The following is a 23,787-nucleotide window of genomic DNA, read 5'->3' on the forward strand; positions in this document are numbered from 1 at the left end:
CTGCCTTGGTGCAGGCCCTGCCTTGGTGCAGGCCCTGCCTTGGTGCAAGGCCATTCCTCACCTGTTATTGTTCCGGCAATTCCGGCAGCTGATGCACTCCGAGGGGTCAGCCTGCGGCACGGCCGTGTACATCCCACCACCCTGCAGCAGGAGGGATTAACAGTAAATCCTTAGAAATCAGATCACTATTAGAACATCCAAGAGAGGCGCTGAGGAGGCAGCTCAGCTCCTTGACTTACTTTTCCCAGTCCAGTCACCTTATCAATGCCCCGCTCCGGGCCAAACACGGCACGGCAACACTGAGCGATTGTCCAAAGGCCAGGGGAGGGCTTTGCCAGCGTGTGTGTCAGGGAAAAGTAAATAACTGCAGCTTAGACAAGTATGTGGTCATTTCCCTGGTCTGTTTTCAGCTTAATATGCTGAGGTTTAATTTAATAAACACACTGTAAATATGTTTATTTTTAACGCTGATGACAGACACGAAAACGAATTGCCGTTCGTTAGCACACCGGGCTCGTTTGGGGAGACAGGGGATTAAATTTGGAGGGCTGATGTCACACACAAACCCATCCCACTTTCCTGTAATTACTCCGATTAGATCAGTTTACTTCGCTACACTGATTTTTGAGCCGTTTCGTATTTGTACAGATGGGGTAATTCCTCAGCCAGCAATGACTCGGGGTGCGAGGGATTTTGTGTTGTTGGTTTTGGCTGAGGGGGCCATTACAAGCCAGTCGAAATGCCCAGATTAACACATACCTCATTGTTAGGGACCAGGCGGACAGTGATGCGGGAGCCGCTCGGAGCGGGGTGTGGAGCCAGGCTCCTGCATCAGGCTCCAGGACGGAGCCGGGCCGGGGAAGACTCACCTGGCTTTTGGCAGCTCAAGTGGTAGGGAACTTCTAACAACCCCTATTTTTGCACAAACAGGGCTTATCCTGAAGTTTTTGAAGGATAGGGAGCACTGAGGAAATGCCTAATTAGTCTTGATTGCCATCCTGGCCAGCTTCTCCCTTCCTCATTTAGCCCAATCATTGAAACAATGAAGAGCGGCCTAACGAGGATGAGAACATCCTGTTCCCCTGAGCTGCCTCGCCCACGTGCCAGTCCCGGGCCTTCTCCGTGGGCAGAGATCCTGTGACTCAAACTTTCTACAACGAGGAGTGTGGGGAACAAAAAAACTCAGCCCTGTCACCTACAGACAGCGGCGTTGTGTGGACAGCTTGTGGCATGGAGGAGCTCCAAGCACCGAGACCCTCTGTCACCACACATGTATTTCCTTCTTTTCCCCCCAGCCCCCCAAAAAATAAAAATAGGAGGGACAAAACATCAATGCAAGCCCCCAGGCTTTCTCACAGGCGAGCTTTTGAGCACCACAAATGTTCTCTCCCTGAGGGCTTGGAGACTTCTGGAGAGTTTCACCCACTGGGAGGTTGGACAGGTCCAAAAAACCCAGTTTGGGCCTCGGGTGCTCTTGAAAACAGCCAAAAAATGGGCACTTCTTGCAGGCCAAGGACAGAATCAGGTGAAAAACTGACAGGTCTGGGCTGAAACTGGAGGGAACTGAAGTGGCAACTACTGTGCAAGTGCTAATTTGTTGTTCAATAAAAAGAAGTGCTTGTGCTCAATTACCAACACAAACAATAGGCCCATTTTTTTTCTCCAGAAACAGCATGGGTTATTCAGACTTTTGAACTTTTTCTTTCAGTTTTCCTGGGCAATGTTCACAGTTTTGAGTAAGTTTAGTAAGTTTGAATGCAAGCCATCTGTTTCCATAGACAATAATGAAATCATTATTCTCTCTTGGAAACGGGACACGTTTCAGCAAATGAAGTATTTTTCCACAGCATACAAAGGCTGGATCGCAGACTGAAATTAGTTTTTAATTTTATTTTCAATTTCAAAACAAAAAACGAGCCTGTCTCAACAGTCACAAACAGGGGACTGAAAAAAAAAAAAAGCAGCAGCATTACTGCACTGCTGCAGTTCAAGATGTATGGGGCACTTCATTCCATGGAACCTCCTGCTCCATTCGTGCTTTGCCATAATTAATAGCATTGCTCAGAGTTACAGATCTGAAACAGGTGGGGGAAAAACGGGTGATCCATAAAGCTGCAGAATAAGCAGCTATAATTAAATCTATTTAACTTGGAGATTGAGAAATACCATATGTACGAGCAAAGGATCTCAGCCCAGCACTGAGGCATTCTCAGAGCTTACATGCTGTTAGGAGGAGGGTAGAGGCAGATTTCCCAGAGTAAGTGGAATTCTTGCTGTCATCTGATATCCTCAAATGAAAACCATGATGTTTGTATCACAAATATCAGCCCAGTTGCTTCCTCTGGGATGAAGGATTCAGTGGAACTGGCTGTTATCAACGGATGAGTATTCCCCCACCCGAATTAAGTCTGCTTGCACAGCCCCTGAATAAAGCCCAAGCTCTGTGCTGAGCCTCCCACCCGGCGCAGGAGCTTACGTTCACGAGGTGGTGGGGGTGTTCATAGTCCACGTGTGTCCTGGACAGGGAGTTGGTGTGCCCTGGGTACAGTCCTGCTCCTCCATTCATGATCCCATTGACTCCATTGGTGACTTTATGGTGGACGTGGGGGCAGCCGTTGCCGAGGCCGTTGCCGAGGAAGCTCCCGTGGATGCTGCCGTTGACGCGGCTCGTCCCGGGCAGGGTCGTGTACTCGATCATCTGCCCGTTGATATCCGCCCCCTGGTACAGATACCCGGGAGGGTCGTATTCTGCAAAGGACATTATTACTGAAAGCACCTTTATGAGAAGCTAAAGGAGCACCCCTAAAAAAAAAAGAAGCTTATTTTGTCTTCCTACAGCTTTTGTGAACTAACTCTGATATCTGAGTGCTTAGTGTACAAGTACAGACATGGAAAACAGCCACATCCTGGAGAGCAGACCAGGAATGTTGGTCTGGAAGGACTTGGCTGACATCAATCTCTACGAGAGCGTCCTAAAAATGGGCCATTTTTATCATCGATAGCCCCTCTGCCATCTACTATGAGCTGCTTCCCAAAAATCTCTCTGGGCTGCAGCTGAAGGCACTATCTTATCTTGCAAGAAGTTTTGTTTCATTTCTCTCTGTCAGAGAGTAAGGACATTTAAAAATAACCACAAGCCGTGGCAAGAGCAAGGCTGATTTATGCACAAGGAACAGAAAAGGCCAGTGCAGAGATTCTGCTGGCACCAGGTTGTTGGTTGGTGCAGAGCACCTTGAAAAGCTCCTGCTCCAGGGGCTAATGAACAGGTTTGCCTGATTAACACCTCTCTGACAGACCTGGCCATTGAATGTCATCTCACTGTGCAGGGACTGAGAGGTAATAAGGGACTTGTCCTAGTGCTGCACATTTGTTCTTTCCAGATACACCTAAGAAAAGGAGAGATCCAGGGTTTAACTCTCCACATTTAACAAGCACTTACAATTACACAGGCTCTGCCTCTGCAATCAGCAGAGACCTAGGCAGGGGCTTAAAGTTAAACATAAGCTGGAGAAACTTTGCCCAGGCCTTTCCCACACCATTTTCTGGGTGAAACTGCAGCACAACCCTCTGGGGATGCAGCAGGGCAGGGAGCACCAGTGCAAAAAGCAATGGAGACTCTTAAAAACCCAAATCTGCACCTAGGGCACACTTAGAAGTGCAAGTCTCTACAGAAATGCCAGCTGGCTCCTAACAGGAAGGCGCTTCCCACCCATAAAATGCAGCGTGAGCGTTACTAATTTGACTCCTGATAATGTTTTCGCCACGGAAGGGAACCGGCCCCCACTCACTCTGCAGGGCGCTCTGCTGCCGGTTCTTCCACAGGCACATGGCGATGAAGACGATGAGGATGAGGACCATGACGCCCAGGACGCAGCCCACGATCAGGTAGAGCATGTCACTGCTGCGCACGGGGCCGCTGGCGGGCCCGGCCCCGCTGCCCCCTGCCCGCTCCGGGGGGCTCGGCGGCGTGCTCAGGTCTCTCACCGGGTACTCCGACGCTCCCGGCGTGCGTTTCACTGGATGAGCAGAGAGACAGGGCACACTCACCCAACGTGTTTTTTCTGAGTGCTCTTTTTCATTATGAAACGAAAATAATCGCCGCCGAGTTCAAGCCCTAATGCCTCGCAAAGAAAGCCTCCAAGTCAATATTAAATCCTACAAGGAGAAGGCCAACTGCTATTGGGTAATAGCTGTTTGCCTTGGAGAACGGTGATTATCCTGCCTGCTCACCCCCTCTTTGAGGTCACTGAAACTTTAATGAGCCGCTTGGGGTTCGCATGGCTACAACTGCTCTGACTCCCAACTTGAAAGAGTGCAAATCTTTCCACTTCTGAGGTCAGGAAAAACCACAACACGCATTTCTCTCGCCGAGCCTCTGCCAGATGACCTACTTTTATCTGATGTGAACCCTCCTAACCCCGTCTCCAAACCTTACCAAGAGCTGAGCAGAAAATCCCTAAAAGCGAGATGGTAGTTTAACCCAGGAACTATATTTACATTAGTTTCCAGCACACCACAGTTTAGATTCATTTCATTTGACACTAAAAACCTAAAAGAGGTGCCTGGTTTAGGAGTGAAGCTGGTCAGAGAGACAAAAGCACCTCCATTGGAGGTATGTTGGATAAACTGGATCACCCCTATAAGCCTGGGGGAGGTGCATTTTAAGGAAGAGGCAGTGTGAATGACAGATACATCTTGTCAATTTTAAAATTAGAGAAGAAAGTTATATTCCCTGCAGGAGGGAGAACAACTGTGCACACAGTCTTGAAGCCCTGTAGCTCCTACTCCTTCCTTCAAAGGTTTCACTACTCACTTCACTGAATTTTGATGCTTCCGCTCCCAGAGGGCTTTTTTCTTTTTTTTTAAAGACATTTTTTCATAGCACTGCATTTGAAGTTTACTGTCTGCATTTTCCCTTTACAGCCTTACTTGGTTTTAGAGATTAAAGGAGACAGGAATCCTTCGCAAAATAAATGTGACTGCCATATCTGACACTTCCCAAGAACAGTACAAACTTTGTGCCAGAGGCATGCAGGATTAGGGATGGAGGCAGCCAACACAACCATCAATTGCTGTGGTCTGCACTTATACAACGTGTCACAGAGCCCCGAAGACATAAAACAGACGTACAAATCAATCCTGTCATCTTCAGGCGCATGGTTGTCTCCTGAGGAGAGGCCATCAGCACCGCAGAGCCGGCGCTATCTCCGAGGGCAGGCAAAGCTGCACAGCCTCGCCGAGAGCCTCGGGAGGAGTGCAAGGGATCACTTTCCATATGTTCAAAACAATCTCGGCTTTGGAAGACAAAACAATCCTCCGAAACATTCCAGAAAATCGCAGTCATCATCGCAGCTGACTTCGGAGCTGCCCAAAAGAATTCCCCGCGGTTGGCACTTCGCGCCCCAAACGCCGCCTGGGCTCAGCCCCGCGGCCTCACCTTTGGTCTCACAGATCATCACGTTGCTGTACTCGCTCTCCCCGCCCTCGTTATAGCACTGCATCTTAATGTCGTAAGAAGTTTCAGGCTGCAGGTGATTTATCAGGTGCCACTGCTTCGTACCTGTGGGGGGGGGAGAAAAAATAAATCAACTGCAGATCAGTTACTCCCGTGAGCCAGAATTAGGGACGAGTGTATTGCAGGGTCCTTCTCTACCAAGTGCAGGGACATTGCAGCTTCTTCTGTTAGCACAGAAGTCTTTAGTAACTGTTTATGGACTTAGCTGAAACCATGATCTATGAGTGGCATCCCTGCACACGGCAGGGGGTTGGAACTAGATGCTCTTTAAGGTACCTTCTAACCCAACCCATTCCATGGTTCTACAAGATTCACATTATCTTGTGAAATTGAGAGCTAGAAGAACCTTTTGATGAATAAAAGTGAGTCTTTTTCACTATTAGCAATTCATTTAAAAAAAAAAAATCCTTCTCTACAAAAGCCAGAACTCAACTCAAAAAACAGACATCTAAGTGTCCACATCTGTGCATTTAAATTCAACAGCAGCCTAAACATGGAACTGCTGCACAGATGGGTTTAGGGTGGGTTATGCTGGCAATTTACAGTACACTGGGCAAATAACAAGGGAAACTGGCACAGAAAACTTGAGATAGTGGAAAAACTTGGCTGTGGTAAGACCCTCTCCCAGCCTGCAGCCCTCGAGGTGCGAGGTACGACTGCAGCCGCCTGTGTCTCGCAGGAAGGACACATCTGGGTCGCTCAACTTGGCCAAAATGTGCATTTTATTAACCATCCTGGGAACCCAGCGAGGCTGTCCCAGTGCCACTGCCCCAGCAGAGCCTGAGCCCGAGCCAAGCAATCTTCTCTAATAGGACCGTTTTGTCATCTCTGGCCCCTGGCCAGCATTTCATTTAGACACCCTCCTGAAGTACTGAGCACTTCAGGATAAATCATTCCCAGTTTTTACTTTCACGGGCTTGTGACAAATTTTAATAAACAGCAACCCCTTTTTTTTAATTTTTTTTTCTTTTTTTTTTATTTTTAAGGAGTTTAATTAACTGTTTGAGTGCTCCTAATCCCTCTTGGAAAATACCCCCTTGAACTGTTTCCACTGTTTCTAAGGAACTGTCATACCACCTACCGATTTAAGCAGGAATAAAAAGACCCGAGCGTGCTCGGCGGGCGGGGGCTGTCACCGTGACACTGCTCAAACTCCCCCGGGACCCCCGCCCAGGGCCAGGACCCCCCTCCCGGCCCCACAAGGGCAGGAGATGAGATGTGATCGGAGCTCAGCCCTCGCTGAGCGTTCCAGTGAGGGCAGACAAGCCCTGGCTGAAGCTGGAATCCGCCTTTCCCTAAATCGCACGTTTTCCCAAGATTCAGGCTCGGTTTTCCCGGCGCCCCCACCCCCAAGCATTCCTTTCGGTAATTACTACACCAGGTTTTAGGTTTCCGCTTCAAACCATTAGTGGAACTGGAATCAGTACAGGCACTTTTAACTGTCCTCTTCTTGCACCATTAGCAAGGGAAAACATTTAAACAACTGACATCAGACTGCATTTACATTTAAAATTCAATCTCCAGGACCCTCGAAACAGAGAAATTCAGACCAGAAACAGAGAAATTCAGACCAGAAACAGAGAAATTCAGACCATCGATGCAGGACAGGGTTGATTTTGCTTTCCTTTTGCTTAAAAAGAGATACCAAGGAGCCACCAGAGCCAAGCTTTTTGCTTGTGTTTTTTTTTTTTTTCCTTCAAATAAAATCTGATTTTGCCTGTAGCGGCATTTATATGGAAAAAAAAAAAGTTTTCTGCAGAGTTTTGAATGTCTCGAAAGACAAGACTTAACAGGAAGCAGTGAGGAAAGCCTGAGGCAAGCACTTAGCTAACACAGGCATCACAACACTTTTTCCACAACTCATGCAGTCATTTCAAGATAAAATTCCCTGTCAAAAAACAGACAGATTAATTCAAAGGTAACAGAGGGGGGAAAAAAAAAGTGAAGGACAAGTGATTTATGGCAAAAATACCTTAAGTCACATGTTCCTCTACATATTTCACATCAAGCGCTTCCAATCACACTTTAATTGAAAATAGTTCTGTCTCTTTTTTTTTTTTTTTTCTTTCCCTCCCCCCGAAAAGCTAATTTAGGGGAGCACAGTAAAGAAAAGATGAGGTTTAAATCTTTCCACCGAGTGATTTCTGTTGCAGGCTCTGGCAGAGTGGAGCAGCTGCTAATGGTTTCAGACTGCCACAAAGAGTTCAATACACACACGCTTGGAAAAAAAAACCTGAAACAAGCTAATTTCACAGCACAGTGGAGCCCACTTAAACAACTAACTGCTCAGTGTATAAGACTTATAAACACACAAGTTCTGTGCAGCAAAGGCTAAAATACATTTGCAGATGAAGGTGCAGCCTGCATAAGGTTCTTTAAAGCCTCTGAGCCCAAACTCTGGATCTTTAATAGCTTTATAGTGTGCAAAAGCTTATGTCATGCATCAAAGTACTATGTGCAGAATTGTCTGGCAGGGGAAAATTTTCAAAATAAAGGCCCATTCCTCTTGTAACTGAAATAAATGAGGGGGAAAAAAATAATTAACGTCACTGGGCCAGAATGAGATCACTGCGTTTGCTCAGCCCGAGCAATAAGGACATTAAATAAAATATTTTTAAAAGGGTTTTCCACTTCTGGACTAATATAGACATTATCTAATAACTTCTTCCAGGAAAATGATGATCTAATATGCACAGGGGAAAAAAATAACTTGATTAAAAGGCAAAATGAGGCACAAACATACCTGCATTTGCAGCGTGCTACAGCACTTGGGGCTAAAAGCAACTCCCTTATAGCAGGAGAAGTGATTAGGTGAGGTAAGAGGAGAGAAGGGCAATTACACACAAGGTACTACCAGCTTAGAAAGTCTGTGCTGGGGCAAATAATTTTAAAAGCCAGCTAGTTATTAGCACAGTCTGTAACCCAGATGTTTTTACCCTGGGTTAAACCCCATTTACACTGCTTTCTCTTTACACAACTTGAAGCTATACCAGTTTAAACAGACCTGCACTAAGGATGTGCAGCAGTATAACAATCCAAGCCTAAACCCAGCATTTAGTTCTCGAGTTCCCGCATCGAAGCAGCTTCAGAAGGAAGAAACCAGCTCATGTGTGGGCAGAACCTGACGTTAGGTAGTTGAGAGAGCTCCTTCTGCGAGACATATGGTAAAGACTGCGCCTGGGAAAAGCAGTTTAGATTCCATATAAACACAGCCAGCGAGGCTGCAGGGTGTCCCTCCCATGGAGGGTGTTTTAACCCCGGGCCTGGCCCCGTACCTTCCACAATGTCCCGCTTGTAGTCGCTGTCGTTGTCACTGTCCGTGGGCCGGTAATAGATGTAAAATCCTTGGATGGGCGTGTTGTTGTTGCTGGATGTAATGTACTGCAAGAGAATTTGAAAGGGCTGCATTAGAGAAGAAAAATTTTAACTGAGCCCTGCTGTCATTGCCGAGCATCTCATCCCCTGGAAATGTGAATATTCTTAATACGGCTGTACAAGTAAAGGTGACTGAACTCCTCAGAGCAGCTGAAAAAAAGGAGTGTGGGATGGGGATAAGAGGCTGACTGGGGCTGACACTTTCCTCCCACATCACTTTCCAAACCCTCAATTAGGGTTTGACCATGAACGGCCTGAAAATTTTCGTGATTAATGGAAAAGTTAAAAACCATTTTTACTTCAGAAAGAGTTAAGGTCACTCTAAAAATCAGCTCAAGAATCTTTTACTTTAAGTTATGCAGCCTCCTGAGGAATCAGAGGTTATTTTAAGTTTATTATCCTTAACATCTCTTAAGGCTGAGCTAGCAGAGCAAACTAACACTGGGAACTCTACACATTAAATCCTCCAAAGTATACCAGGGGGTTAGATTTCAAAACAAGAGCAAAGAATTTCTGTGGGTTTCAATAAGGACTTTAAAGTACTTGTTTACAATAGACGAGGTAACAGGGGAAAGGAAAACGTTTCTCTGACATGAAACCTCCACTGGATGTGAGGGAAGACGGAGGGTTTGAAATGCTCCCAGCCACCCCAAGCCTGGATTGACAAAAGCAGCAGGAATTGCAGGAAACGGAGCCAACTTGCTCACAACTCATGGCATGAACAGGGCTTGGGACAGAGTTAAGCCCACTGGTGCCTCTGATATGTCTGTGCCAGAGCAGGTGGACTCGGCGGCTGCAGCCCCTCACTGGAGCTGCCAGTTGGGTCACATCTGGTGTAACCCGAGGAGGGTGTGTGGTGTCCCCGGGGGGCTGGAAGGGGAGTGGGGTGGGGGGAAGCTGGGAGATGGTGCAAATGCAGCAGACAACTGACAGGCCTGCCTCCGAGGGGAAAAAAAGGGTCTGGAAATGGGGGCAAAGGGCTTGAGAGGCACATGGCCCGGCAGCTCCCCCAGTTCTACCACACGGGCACGAAGGAGGAACACCATCACCCCCGAGCCGCGGGCAGGGGGGAAACCACCACTCACAGCTCTCGATCCTCGACTTTCAACAGCACAAAACTGCGGGAGGGACGGGACACACCGCGGTACCCACCGTCCACTTCAGCATGATCTGGGTGTCGCTGATGGCCTCGGTGTAGGCGATGTGGGGTCCCGCGATGGGGCGGCTGGAGAAGCGGCTGGTGAATCCGGCGACCTGGTACGGGCGGGACGCGGCGCTGCGCGGGCTCTCCCCGTAGTTGTTGACCGCGATCACGCGGAACCGGTACATTTCTCCTTTTAAGGGAAAAGAAAGGAGCCGCCGGTAGCAAAAGGAGCGCTAGAAAGGGGGATTCGAGGAGAGACTAAACAAGATTAGGAGGAGCTTTTTTCGCGCGACGTCCACTTAGGAAAAGCGGAGGACTCCCTGCCACGGACCGACGTGGAGAGCAGGAGTATAAACAGCTTCTAAAAGCCACTCAAGGAAAATCCACACGCAGATGGAGATGCCTCCATCAGCTCAGGAAGTCCCTAAACTGGTGGGTACTGAGAAGATGCTTCAAAGGATCCCTGTCACCATCCACTGCCTCTCCTCTTGTGCTCTTTCCCTGAATTTTCAGGGCTGGACACTGGGAGAAGTCAGGACAGACGTTTTTTCATTGGTGCATTTTTCTCTTTGCATTCTGAGTGCTCACTAGAAGGACAATTAAGTTAAAAATAGCAGTGATACACAACCCTCCTCTCCCCATGAACAAGCATTAAATTATGGTGGGGGTTTTTATCCACTTGGAAAGCCAGAAACCAACTTGAATTCATGTAACGAGCTCCTAGGCCAAACACACAAACCCCAAACCTAATCCGGCAGAAACGGGATAATCCAAGCAGAAGTTAAAACGAAACAACCGGAGAGCTGCAGCATTGAAAGATCATTTCTAATACCTGGCTCCAGGTTCCGAACTTCCACGGAGAGCTTGGAGGGAGAGATGTTGTCAGCTGCGACGAGCCAGTCGCTGCTGCGACCCAGGCGCTTGTACTCCACTTTGAAGGCTGTGATGGGGGAGCCCCCGTTGGCCCGGGGGATCCACGTGACGTAGACGGACGATTCCGATGCTGTGGAGATGGTGGGTCGGTCTGGAGCTTCTGGAACTGGAAATTTCGGTTACAAGACGATTAGAGTCAGCTGGAACTTCATTTTCTGTAATGACCGATTAGGCTCATTGCTGGTGATTAAGTTGGACTTCACATATTAACAAGGGGAATCTTAAATCCTCCTGTAATGCTGGATGACCAGCAGACAACAGAGGAATTGATTATCTTATCAATAAAATATTAAAAATTATATAGAATGGCACTACCCCAACCACCTCTACATGGAAACAGACACATACACTAAGTGAACAGGAAAAATGTGATTATTATTTTCAAACCCCCCCAAATTCCCTCAGACCCAACGAAACATCAACCCATCCAAACTAACTGGAGCGCTGGAGAAAGGAGAAGGAAGAACAAACAAAGCATGTACTAGGATGTACTTACGGAACTCACTGAAGTTACAGGCAGCAGTGGGACAGAGAGAAGGGAAAGAGGGTGTTAGTAAATCTGGTTGTAAGAGCTGTGAGGCTTTACTGAACCGGCCTGGATTTGTGAACATGGAGCCGGCAATGAGGAGGGGAACACAGCAAGGAACAGCAGGCTGGCAGCTCTGGGGCATGAAGCAGCTGAGCACTTGCAGCCAGACACAAGTAAGGCCCTTGTGTGGCTCCTCTGACATTCAGTGCTGCCACAAGTGTGCAACACTCAGCTCCCCTCCTGCGTCATTCAACTTCTCTGCTCACCTTTGGCTTCACCCCAAATTTTTGATACCTTTGAGATCTCAGGCCCTGAGGAAATCTGCCTGAATCAGGCCAAGGGTTCAAAGGCTGGGGTGGGTGAGAAAAAGGACTACGAACATGCTGTTTTCACTGGAAAGCAGAATAAAAGTCACACCTACTGGGAAGCACTTGTATCTCCTCGCCATCAGAAATAAGCCCATGCCTGGGAAGCTACAGGAAGACATTCAGAACAGATATCATCCACTTTGAGAACTTAAACCTCTGACACAGCCATTTCCCATTTCCCTTTTTCCTCTGGCTCTTTTACAGTAGAAGGGAAGAGAAAACCTGCATATTTTGCAAAAAGTAACTGCAGGTTTAAAAATGAGCAGCAGGAAAGTGGGTTGTAAGTGGAAAATTCTCTTATTTTTTGAGAGCCACACATGCAGGTAACATCATCCTTGGAAATACCCTATGCAACAGAGCAGCCTTGGGACAGACAGGAAACAGAAGAGGCAATACAAGCACCCGAAGCAGTAATAAACACAGGTTAAGTCAAACACAGATCTTTGCAACACAACTTTTAGCACCTGAATCACAAACCATCCCCACTCCTACCTCCACTGTGGCGAGACAGGTCTGGAAGCACAACACCAAAATTATTTGTGCCTTCATGAACAACGGGTTGTTTAGGGATGCCCATGGGTGGTGATGGAGCCTGAGTGTTTTTCAAGGATGATGTTCTTTCTAAGAAAGATTTGACAGACAATACATCAGCTCAGGGAGTGGATAAGGAAATGCTGTTCGTTGACCCCCTCAATACTCTCACTCTAGAAGGTCACTTGCTGTGGCACAGCCATGACATCAGGCTGAGTGGGTTTGTGACAGCAGGTATGGCAGCACAGTATGGAGCAGGGTAGGGGTAGCAGCACTGACTCCTCTGAGTTTTCTGAGGACTGAGCACAGGACAGCAAACAGGCAGCATCATTGGGGTTTAATACAATGGGGTGTGACAAGGGAGTTTGCTGCTGTGAAGCTTTCTCGGTCCCCCAGTAAGTTGGGAGGGTTAGTAGTGGGAAGAACATGAGCATGAATCTTAGGATGTCTTTTATGGAAAAGTATGGGTGGAATGGGATTTTGCCACACCCTGGGGGCTGTTGGAGCCTGACTTGGGGCAGAAGGTGGGGTGGAGGAATGTGGGGCCTCTGATTATAAAGGGAGGAAGTGTGAGGTTGTCTGTGGGGAATCCTCCTCAGGCTCATTCTACAAGGGTCTGTCCAAGGTAGGGGATGGCTGAGAACAGGCCAGTGATGACTGTGGCCCCTCAGAAGGGTACCTGGCCTCATGGCAGCACACAGCCTACGAAGGGGGCTGCTAGGAGGGTGAGCAGGTTTCTTTGTATAAGTAGGAGCTGTAGCAGAATCCTCATCAACGTGCTGATGGATGCAGGTGAAGAAAAATGAGGCTCCATTCAGTGCAGCTTAGGGATCAATCAGCCATAGTGAACATTTCTGTGTGTCTGGGTGAGGGCAGTGGCAGCTGGGGCTGTGTCTGCTGTGACATGTAGGGCGAGTAGGAGGTCAGTAAGGATTTGTGTTATTAGCCAGATGCCTGGGAGGGACCCAAAGTTTCATCAGGCAGAGATGTTTCAGGGCGTGGGTAGGTCAGAATTAGGGAGTTGTTGACTTTTTTTTTAGCAGGGGGTAAGATTTCCAGAGATTGAGGGTCATCAGTTTTGGATCTGTTTGTTGATAGAACAGTGATAAGGATGCATAGGGCAAAGGATCCTAAGTAGCTTTCACAGATTTCATGAATACATCACATTCTTAATAAAATTTTAAGCTATCCTGTCCTGTATAGAATCCCAGAATGGTCTGGGTTGGAAGGGACATTAAAGCCCATCTCCTTCCATCCCCTGCCATGGGCAGTGACACCTTTCACTAGCCCAGGTTGCTCCAAGCACCATCCAACCTGGCCTTGGATATTTCCAGGGATGGGACAACCAGAGCTTCTCTGAACAACCTGTGCCAGGGCCTCACCACCCTCACTGGGAAGAATTTCTTCCTAATATCCCATCTAACCCTGCCCTCTGTCACTTTAAAGCCATTCTTGGACTATAGTATGAAAAATATCTAATTGTTTGCATGCTAAAGAGCGCAGCCAACAGTGTCCAAACTTGAAAGAAAAAGAATGGTCTGATTAGGAATGTTCTTGTGCTTATTGCTATCTGCACACAACTAGCAGAACAGCTGGCTCGTGGTCAGCAGAGATTGTGACTGAGGTGTCTGCAAAACAAACCAGGAGTAGCTTTGCTGATACACGAAAACTTGATGATGCAGAGTTTCTTTTGTGCTTCTCTGAAAAGCCTCAACAAGGACGGGCTGCTCCTTGATTTCACGTCCTTAAGCAAGAGGAACCTCGCAGTGGAAATCTTAATAATCACCCCAAAACCAACATTATCAAGCTTTTAATAGCTTCTACTTACCCACAGCCCTGGTAACGCTCAGGGAGGTTTACCCTTACAGCTATTTTAGCCGTTGAGGCTAAAGTAAATTGAGGAATATTTCACATGTGGCTTAGCAGACAGCACATGGCTGATGTCACTAAACAGATGTCCCTGGGAGGGTGGGGCAGAGGGCACGTGGTGCTGCACCTACCCTTGCTGGTGCGGAAGGTCAGCATGGCCGGCTGGCCCTCGCCGGCGGCGCTCCGGGCCACCATCAGCACCTCGTAGAGGCTGGAGGGCTCCAGCTCCGTGAGCCTCAGCTCGTTCTCGCTGCCAGGGACACGCACGGTGTGCCAGCTGCCCGCTGCACTCACGCTGTCCTCCAGCTGCACACGACAGGGACAGAAACTCAGCGTCAGGAGCCTGACGGGACCCTCAAATCCTGCACCGCTTCCATGCACAGGCACCCAAGCGACCTCTGCCCCTTGCCAAAACTCCTCCTGTTTTCCTACATCTACCCATGGTTTGTCTCCAGGTGCTTCTACCACAAACCACCACTCTCGCAACCACTTTCACAGCACTCCTGGGATGAACTCGACTTACTTTCCCTCTCCGTGCACACACACACACACACACACACGTGGTTTTGACCTTCTTTGTTTTTCCATTTTCACTCGTGGTTAAAACTACAAGAGCCCAAATGGTTTTCAAGCCTTTGCTCAGCCTTCAGCTGGCAGCATGTGCCACTAAAGGGCTGGACCCAACACCCTGATGGGAGAGATGTTTCCTGAACTAGCCCAGCTTTCGCTGTACTTCAGCATTTTTAAATATTTACTGCCTGAAATGGGCAACAAAGGTTATGCCTTTGTTACTCCTCAAGCCTGGAAAAATGTCAGCAGGGAGATGAAAGATTTCAGTTTATTAATGCATGTTTCCTTTTTTTAAAAACAAAACCCAAAACACTTTTTAAGTTAGCAGTGAAACCATCAGCTCCACTTAAGAAAAGAAAAGAGATTCAGGGTAGTCTCTTAATACTTGACCTATCCAGGAAAACATTACCCCAAATCCCAAAGGAAAAGACAAAGATTCCACCAAAAATAAACTACTAAACAACATAAGACTTTAATAAAACATTGGAGGCAGATCTAAACGCTGTGGATTATCAAAGGTTATGCCAGAGGTCTTTGTTTGACGATTTTCTTCTGCAGCAACCACTCCAAGTCTTTTATTCCCCCATCTTTTTTTTTTTCCCCTCTATTAAAAAAGGGAAATCAATAAAATAATTTAATGACACAAAGAGAGCACCACCCTAAAAACCAGGGTAAACTCCCTGCCAAGAAACCCATGAGTGAGCACATTTAGTGTGGAAAGGATTGGTGTAAGTGAAGGGTGAGCGTCAAAAAGGTCAAAAAAGCATCCAAAACTTCCAGGGCTTACGTGAACCAACTGCCTTTGGATGAGAAATTATCATCAGCAGACTCTGGCATTAGGTTTTCAGGAACCAACAGGTCAAAAATCTAGGCATTCCCTCCAGGCTAAGACAAGATCAGGATGTAGGGGATTAAAAAGCTTAGGAAAAATAAATCAAACAGCTTTGTCACGCAGAAAACTGTTTGCTTGGAAGAACAGATGCAGGCATTGCTTGGTTCTGATTTGAGAATCACAGAACTTCCTGAGTTGGAAGAGGCCCTCCAGGATCACCAAGTCCAGCTCCTGGCTCTGCACAGGACAGCCCCAAGGATCCCACCATCTGATTTTAGGCAAAAGAGTTTGGTGTTGACACACCATGGTAGGTACCTGCCCAGCAAATTTTAATTCACCTTCATATTTGGTAACTGTAGTTTAATTGAGTCCCTTTGGGACGCAGAGCAGCAAACTCTGTGACATACTGGGGTAAAACTCAGCTTCCCTTCTGCTCTCACACACAGATTCAAGCTTGCTCACACAAATGCATTTTTAACACCACTGACATTGCACAGAGTACGCCCTGGAGCCCCATTGCCCATAATGACACTGTAAAAGACATAAAAGACTGGATAATCACACAATCAGCTACATTGGAAAAGACCTCTGAGATCATTTAGTCCAACTCATGACTGAACACCACCTTGTCACCCAGCCCATGGCACTGATGCCACATCCAGTCTCTTCTTAAACACCTCCAGGGAGGTGACTCCACCCCCTCCCTGGGCAGCCCATTCCAATGGTTGAGCACTCCCTCTAAAGAATTTCTTCCTGATGTCCAACCTAAGCCTCCCCTGGCACAGCTTAATACTGTGCCCTCTTGCCCTACTGCTGGTTGCATAACTCTCACTTCAAACCAGACAGAACAGCGTATCTGTGACAACGTCAGCCATCCCTAAAACGAGCTGTGGGCACGCTGTGCTTCAACTAAATCCTGTGTTCTCTCTGGCCTGAGCCTCACGGCCTGGCCAACACCAGCACAGTTGGTTCCCTGAGGAACCCAACGCGCCACGATCCACCTGTGCCGGGGCACAGGAGACGGTACCTTGCGGTATTTGACGAAGTAGGCGTTGATGGGCAGCCCCCCGGCCCGGCCTGGCCGCCACACCAGGCTGTAGGTGTCCGGTTTTGGTGTCTGTGGGGGGCTCAGGATGATGGGGGCCTCGGGCGGGGCGGCCGCGCTCGGCGCTTTGTCCATCGCAGCCGCGTCCGGAGGCGCTTTGGTCGGAGGGGAGCTCGAAAGCGCCGCTTCTGCACCGAAATCACCCCCGCTCTCATCGCTCTGGGCAAGCTCCAGAGGAGCTGTTTCTCCTGCTCTCGTGCCAGTTGCTGGAGGAACTGCAAAGGGAGGGTCTGGTTACATCCCCACGATGACGTACGTTCGCCCCGCGCCCACGGGACACTAAATCATTTCGGAGTGACATTTCCAAACAAGCCCTGCTGCAAAGCTCCAGGTCCAGAGGTACCCACACAGACCTGAGCCCGGTGCCAAGCTGCGGCCTCAGTGTTTTTCCAGGGCACAGCAGTGGGGTTTGGTTTGTTTTATTTGGTTTAGTGTTTTTTTCACAGTAGCAAAGAGAGAAAACCTGAAACTCGAGGTCTGCAGGCACAGTTTGACTGTATCTCCTCTAAATTCAGTTGTGGCAATGCATGTTAAAAGAAATAAATAAATATATATAGCTACACTTGTGACACAAATGGAGCAATTTTAAATTAATCGCCCTTGTACAAGGAACTTTTCATGGCCTGCACTGGCATGCACACAAGAGGACATTCTCCTACCTCAGTTTCTGAGGTTTTAGCTGTAATTTCGAGAAGCTTTGAAAGCTGCACGACTCAACTACTTCATTTGAAAATTTATGCTGAGAATAAACTCAGTTTACAGGCAGATCTAACATGCAATTTAATACCAACACATTTCTAGAAATCCTTCTCCAGCCTCCTCCATCCTATTTATGTTTCCTGGCATGAAAAGAAAAATATATATAATATTAGCTCGAAAGAGGCAAAAAAAAAAAAAAAGCCCTGTTCAGCCAATGCAGGGCTCGTCAGCATTCCAGGCAGGAAAGGGATGGCAGGTTGGACATCTGAGATTATCCAGGACAAGAAAACGTCAGTGCTTAAAGCGAGGAGTTTTGGGAAGCAGTGCAGCTCCTCAAGGTTGCACATGGCAGTGCTGGGACTGCCAGATGTTCGGAGCCCTGTCCATCCTCTCAGATTTGTGTAGGTTTATGTTACGTGCTGGGGTCTGGAAGGGGAAGGGAATGAAGGGAACTTGGTTTACAAAACAAACAAATTCCTTGGTAATGTAAAGCCTAGGCAGTGTTAGCCTGGCTGACTCAGATTCCTCCAAACCTCCATTAAAATACCAGCAGCAAGTGTGGCTGCTATTTTTGGCCACTTTCTAAAAAGCTGGGGAGGAAAGTTCTCTTTTCAAATTGAAGACACGCTCTCGGCAAGCATTCCTTGTTTGTTTCTTCTCATTTATTTAGCAACGCCACAAAATTCGGAGACAGGAAGGAGGGAACAATGCGGGGAGGATGTCCCCGAAGCCAGATGGTCCTAAAATGTCAGACACCCCCAGAACAACCCCCGAGTGAAAGGGGTATCTCCGCTGTCAGCGGAGCAGCGGGAAGGGCCCGATATTGGAAACAAATGGGAGGAGGCGGAAGGCCCACGGCACCGTGGTGGACCCTGAGGACGTGTGGGTGGGCACAGCTTGGTTTGACGCCTGCTGGTGCTGGGGACACGGACTCTTGGAGTGGAGAATGAGTTGTGGTTTGAGCTGGTGACAGCAGACCCGCAGCCAGCGCTGTGTTTATTGCTGCGGGGGGGAGTCGTCAACAACTGCCGAGCTGTTCGTATTTTTGCTTCAGAAAACAACCCCTGGGTAACAATTCCCATTAAGCAATTCAGATCTAAGCTCTATTTGAGAAGTTTCTGGCATAATTGCTACCCACATAACCCAGCACATCAGGTTTCTCTCTGCTGCTGTGTCATTATGCAACTTTTTTTGGCTGCTGCTCTCAGTGCCATCCCTTTCCCTTCAGCCACGGAGACTTTTCTGCCTCAGCTTCCCAGCCCCACTGTGGAACACCAGCAGCCCTGAGCTGGGTCAGACCAAAGGCTGCATGTCCCCAAAACCCTGCCTCCAACAGCAATCAGAGAAGGACTCAATGTCCCAAATTTGGACATTAAAGGAATGTGTTCATAAAATCTTAGAATGGTTTGGGTTGGAAGGGACCTTACAGCTCATTTTGTTCTACCCCCTGCCATGGGCAGGGACACCTTCCACTAGCCCAGGTTGCTCCAAGCCCTGTCCAACCTGGCCTTGGACACTTCCAGAGATGGAGCAGCCACAGCTTCTCTGGGCAACCTGTGCCAGGGCCTCCCCACCCTCACAGCCAAGAGTTCCGTCCCAATATCCCATCTAACCCTGCCCTCTGGCAGTGGGAAGCCATTCCCCCTTGTCCTGTCCCTCCAGGCCCTTGTCCCAAGTCCCTCTCCAGCTCTTTTGGAGCTCCTTTAGGCACTGGAAGGGGCTCTCAGGTGTCCCCAAAGCCTCCTCTTCTCCAGGTGAACACCCCCAGCTCTCCCAGCCTGTCTCCAGAGCTGTGATTCACACTCTCCATAATACCCAGTACTTTGTAGTTTGTTGTTGTTTCTCCCCTTCAACTGCCTCATTTTGAGGGCAAAGAGCCCTCACCTTTCCAGCCTCCTCACAGGGGTGCACCCAGGGGCAGATCCCAGCCCATGCCATGCCCTGGCTGCACAGCAGCTCTGGGGTTTGTCTCTGCTTTGCAAACAGATCACATTCCCAGGCACTGCTTCCCTGCTTCTTGAACCTCCAGAGGATCTGCCCCACTCTGCAAGTACCTCAGCACAGGCTGGGAAAGCCCCCTGAAAACCTGAATGCAGCACATCAGTGAGGTCACCCACACCAGGTAAGAGTTCCGAATCACCTTAGGACTTCTCAGAGGTTCTATAAAGCTTCTGTGGGAGCAACTTCAGCCTCTCGCCCCTGAATCACCCACCTGCCTACACCAAATGCTCCTTCTTGTGTTTTACACTCACTCTCCTGCTACTCAAACCACCTGGAGTGTATTTTTCTCCTTCATTTCCATTAGATGAAGTTATTTTGGAGAATTAACCCTGTGTTCAGCAGCTCTGGGAAGCTACTGCCATGCAGGCGAACCCCACAAGTGTCTAAAAAAGACACAAAAGAAGGGAGGGCCGTGGGTACAGGATCCCGAGGCATCATTTTACATTTTGGTGGTTTCTCACTCTGGTGGCAGCTGAAGTTGTCCTGCCCGCTGTTAGACCGTGCAATGAATCACGGCCTGGAACAGATCCAGCAGAAGGAAAAAAAAAAAAAAGAAAGATACATTTTTCAGCCAAATGAGCTCTCTTACTGTGTGCTGGGACAAGGCTGAGAGGAGCTTAAGCTGATCCTGCTACCGAAGAAATGCGCTGGAATCCCAGCTGAAGTCATTCAGGTGCTTCGGAAGCGTTACCTGGCACAAATTCTTCATCAGACAGCGGAGTGTCTGAGCATGCCTTCAGCATGGCTGGGAGCTGCTCTAAAGCCCTAACAGCTCCCAGAAACTCCTCAGGGACTTTTATATCAAAACCAAATGCCTTAACCACCCTCTGCACCATAATCAGCAGCCAGTACAACATATTAGAAACCGATAAAAGTTAATAAACAAAGCATTAAAATTGAACTTACTGCCATAAAATTCCAAGGCAAAGCAGAGGGATTTTTCTCTTTGACACAGACTGAATTCTGGGATGATATTTAGTTTCGTGTTTCCACTCAGCAAGGTCCAACAATAACTGATTTATAAAACTACATGATGGGATCACTTTCTTGAGGTTTCTTCTTTCTTTTTTTCTCTAAGTGAACCTTTATGCAGCTTTTCAAGTTATTTACGGGAATTTTAAACTCTAACCAAAGAACTTTAAATATGGGGCCACTTATTAAATCCCAATGACCCAAAATCTCCCTGGCATTCAGCTGAATTAACTAAGGCAAGGTGCTGAAAGAGCTAAGAAACTTAAGTCACTTCATGTAACTAAAAATCTCTATCTAAGTTCTTGTGAAGGAAACCTGGGGGGAGCTTAAACCTTTTATTAATGTCACATAATATCCCAGTGTGAGGAAAGGAAATGGCTCTTTCCCATCCTGCCTTTAGTATAAGAACTGTCTTTTCCTAGTAGTAATTTCAAACCATAAATAAAAAAACCCACCCTTGGGTATGTTTTAGCACATGTAAGATGTCCATGCAATGCACACAGCACTTCTCCTTCGCTTAAAAGGGGGAGGGACGAACTGGTCCATGGAGACAACTGAGACTCCTCTGCTTTGTTTCCCCCGGATCCCACCCCACCCTCCTATTTTGAGGCATTTCTCACCTAAACCAGGGAGCCAATGGGGTGGTTTTGGGCTTCACTTACCAACTGTGAGGAAGGCTCTGGACACGGCAGAGCCGTGCTCGTTGACGGCTTCGCACCTGAGCTCCCCGGCGCGCTCCGGAGTCACGTTCCGCAGGCGCAGGGAGCTCCGGCTCCAGGACACGGACAGGCAGGAGGGCTCCGGCCCTTCTGGAAGAGGCCTCTGCACTTTGGGATGCAGCACCTGGGCAGGGTGGCTGCTCACCAGGCCCCTGCTGTCGTACCAGTGGATGGTGGGCGCGGGCAGCCCGGTGGCGTTGCAGGACAGCGTCACATCCCCACCAGCCACCACGGTGACGCTCCTGGGGGGAGAGACTATGGCAGGGACAGAGCCTGTGCCTGGGGGAAATGCAAACGATGAGTTTCACTAAGGAATATGACACTTAAAACGCCCAAGTCAGTCAGTACAATCAAAAAAGTCGCACATGGTTCTTTATAACCATTTTAACCGTTTTTTCTTCTCCAGGTTTCCCTTCCAGACTGGAGAGATCAGCTGAGACTGCTTAGAGGAGGCTGAGAGAAACTCAAGCCACACTTCAGCTTCTCTAAATGATGAAGACTTGACTGCCAGTGAAGAAAACACTGCAGGCAAGACTGGCTTAGGCACTCCACACACAAGCAGGCCACAAAATCTCTGCTCAGCCAGGCTCTGCACAGCTCACACAGATCATTACGGGTACTGAGAAGGTTCAAAGCTTCAACTACACATGACAGGGAGAGAACAGGGACAGCAATGGTCTTGCCAACATCATTGTGCTAGCAAAAATCAAGTTCTCTGGGCATTAGAAAGTATCTTAGACTGGAAAGTGATCAAAAAGACTCCTGGTGCCTGATCCTGGCAATCTGATAAAGGGGAACTGTGCATTAACCCCCAACCTGAGGATTGTTTTGCAAATTTGAGTATGGAACAGACATAACTACTCATCAGCCAATACTGCTAAGAGTACCAGCTCATCCAGCACAACAGGATCCTGATTCCATTTGAGCTTAAATCACATCAAATTCAATCATAAGCCGATTTAATTGCAACTGGTAATCTAGGTTTTAAGTATCAAGTAACCACACAACCCCAAAAGTCTCTTAAAATCCAACTGAAAGCACCTTCTTTGTAAGATTAGTGGTCAGAAACAAATTAATACATAATCCAGAGGGGAAAAAAACCAAACCAGAATAAAGCCTGAAGCACAAATGCTTAATGAGATTCCTTGAGGGCTGCAAGTGCTCCTACCTGGCTGGACACGGAGCCTCCCTGTGGACTGCACAACCCCAATTCCATTGTCTGCCACACACTGGTACAAGCCAGAGTCCCCCGGGGTGACCCCGCAGATCCGGAGGTGGTTTCCCGTCGGGAAGTGCCGCGGGGAGGGCCGGAGGGGAGCAGCGTTGTGGAGCCAGGTGAGGGCTGGAGTGGGGCTGCCACGGACATCACACCAGAAATGCACAGTCATCCCAGCGGCCACGGTTTCATCCTGGAGCCCCTTGGAGAGCGAGGCAGGTTCTGCAAAGGGAAGAGATTTCACATAAACCACCGTCTGCTGATCTTCGACTAAGCCCTGAAAAAAACTGCTGTGAAATGTTCCACAGGCTCATCACGTCACCACACACTGCTGGTTCTGCACAGCCCAAGGCTGGTTTTCCCACACATGGGTTTATTTGAATGGTTTCTCCCTTCTGTCCCAAACAGCCACATGTTTGCATTAATTCCGTAAATAAAACACCTTTATTTTCAAAATAATTTGCTAGCGACAACCCCAAAACAAGAGGCATGTTGTGTGTCAACACACTGTTTTCCGAGTAACTTCAACATACACATTTCCAAACCCAAACAAAACCAGTCAAGGATGCAGAAACCTCAAACACCAGGAATATCTGCTACAATGGAAAAGGAAAATGAGGAAGAAATTGCAGCTGCACAAAAGAGGCCAAATATATGAATATGTTTCTTTTGCTTTTGTTTATGTCCTCATCCAAACATCTCACCTCCCCTCATCAGCCTTTTGCTCATGTACAAGCTCAAGAGAGGCACATCTGATCCCTGGCATACCACTGACACTGGCATTCTGCAGGAAAATAAATGGATCAGTTCCTCCCTCGGAGTTTGTTATCCTTCACTGTTTCATTACTTCAGACTGCACAGGATTTGAAGAGATAAATAATTATGGATTTTAACTTGGAAGAGATGACGGGACATGGTCATTATGAACAGATCTGTGTTCTTTATTTTAACATGCTTAAGACTGAGAAGGAATGTGATGCTGTTTGGGAGCAGACGCCAAAACCAGCACGTCTACGAAGGAAATGTTCATAGCCTGGACATCCAAAACGTCTTTTTTTCTTACCAAGTACAGTAAGTGAGTAGTTAACGTATTTCACTGCTCCAGAGTCAGCTCCCACCACGCAGGAGTAGTTCCCAGCATCTGATGGCTCCAGCCTGTCCGTCACCAGGTGGGAGTGCAGCAGTTCCCACCGGCCTCGCCCCAGCGCGTCCCGGCCGTCCTTGAGCCAGTGGATGGAGGGAGTTGCCCCACTGACCACACACTCCAGTGTCAGGGCACTGTGCTGGGGCACTGCCAGGCTCTGGGGGGCCAGAGGGTGAAGGATGTGGGAGCCACCTGAGGAAGGGCCTGGAAGAAAGGAGATGAATTGTAGAATAGAATCATAGAGTGGTTTGGGTTGGAAAGGACC

At 48.1% G+C, this 23,787-nt stretch overlaps 1 protein-coding gene across 2 annotated transcripts in view; it reads right to left on the reverse strand.

Moving 5' to 3' along the window:
* Positions 1 to 23,787, reverse strand: part of CDON (cell adhesion associated, oncogene regulated) — a 55,960-nt gene that overhangs the window by 7,736 nt on the left and 24,437 nt on the right. For both annotated transcript variants that reach the window (XM_027655660.1, XM_027655661.1), the window contains exons 6-18: positions 23,442 to 23,726; positions 22,331 to 22,600; positions 21,106 to 21,441; positions 16,694 to 16,986; positions 14,396 to 14,570; positions 12,357 to 12,485; positions 10,867 to 11,073; positions 10,043 to 10,224; positions 8,791 to 8,896; positions 5,438 to 5,560; positions 3,789 to 4,016; positions 2,477 to 2,748; positions 62 to 141 (exon numbers count right to left, since the gene is read on the reverse strand). In XM_027655660.1, the coding sequence (XP_027511461.1) occupies positions 62 to 141; positions 2,477 to 2,748; positions 3,789 to 4,016; positions 5,438 to 5,560; positions 8,791 to 8,896; positions 10,043 to 10,224; positions 10,867 to 11,073; positions 12,357 to 12,485; positions 14,396 to 14,570; positions 16,694 to 16,986; positions 21,106 to 21,441; positions 22,331 to 22,600; positions 23,442 to 23,726 (2,686 nt within the window). The remainder of the gene's footprint in view (positions 1 to 61; positions 142 to 2,476; positions 2,749 to 3,788; positions 4,017 to 5,437; positions 5,561 to 8,790; positions 8,897 to 10,042; positions 10,225 to 10,866; positions 11,074 to 12,356; positions 12,486 to 14,395; positions 14,571 to 16,693; positions 16,987 to 21,105; positions 21,442 to 22,330; positions 22,601 to 23,441; positions 23,727 to 23,787) is intronic.

The sequence above is a fragment of the Corapipo altera genome, unplaced genomic scaffold (genome assembly GCF_003945725.1).
Source record: "Corapipo altera isolate COAL_440 unplaced genomic scaffold, ASM394572v1 71, whole genome shotgun sequence".
Classification (NCBI taxonomy): Eukaryota; Metazoa; Chordata; class Aves; order Passeriformes; family Pipridae; genus Corapipo; species Corapipo altera.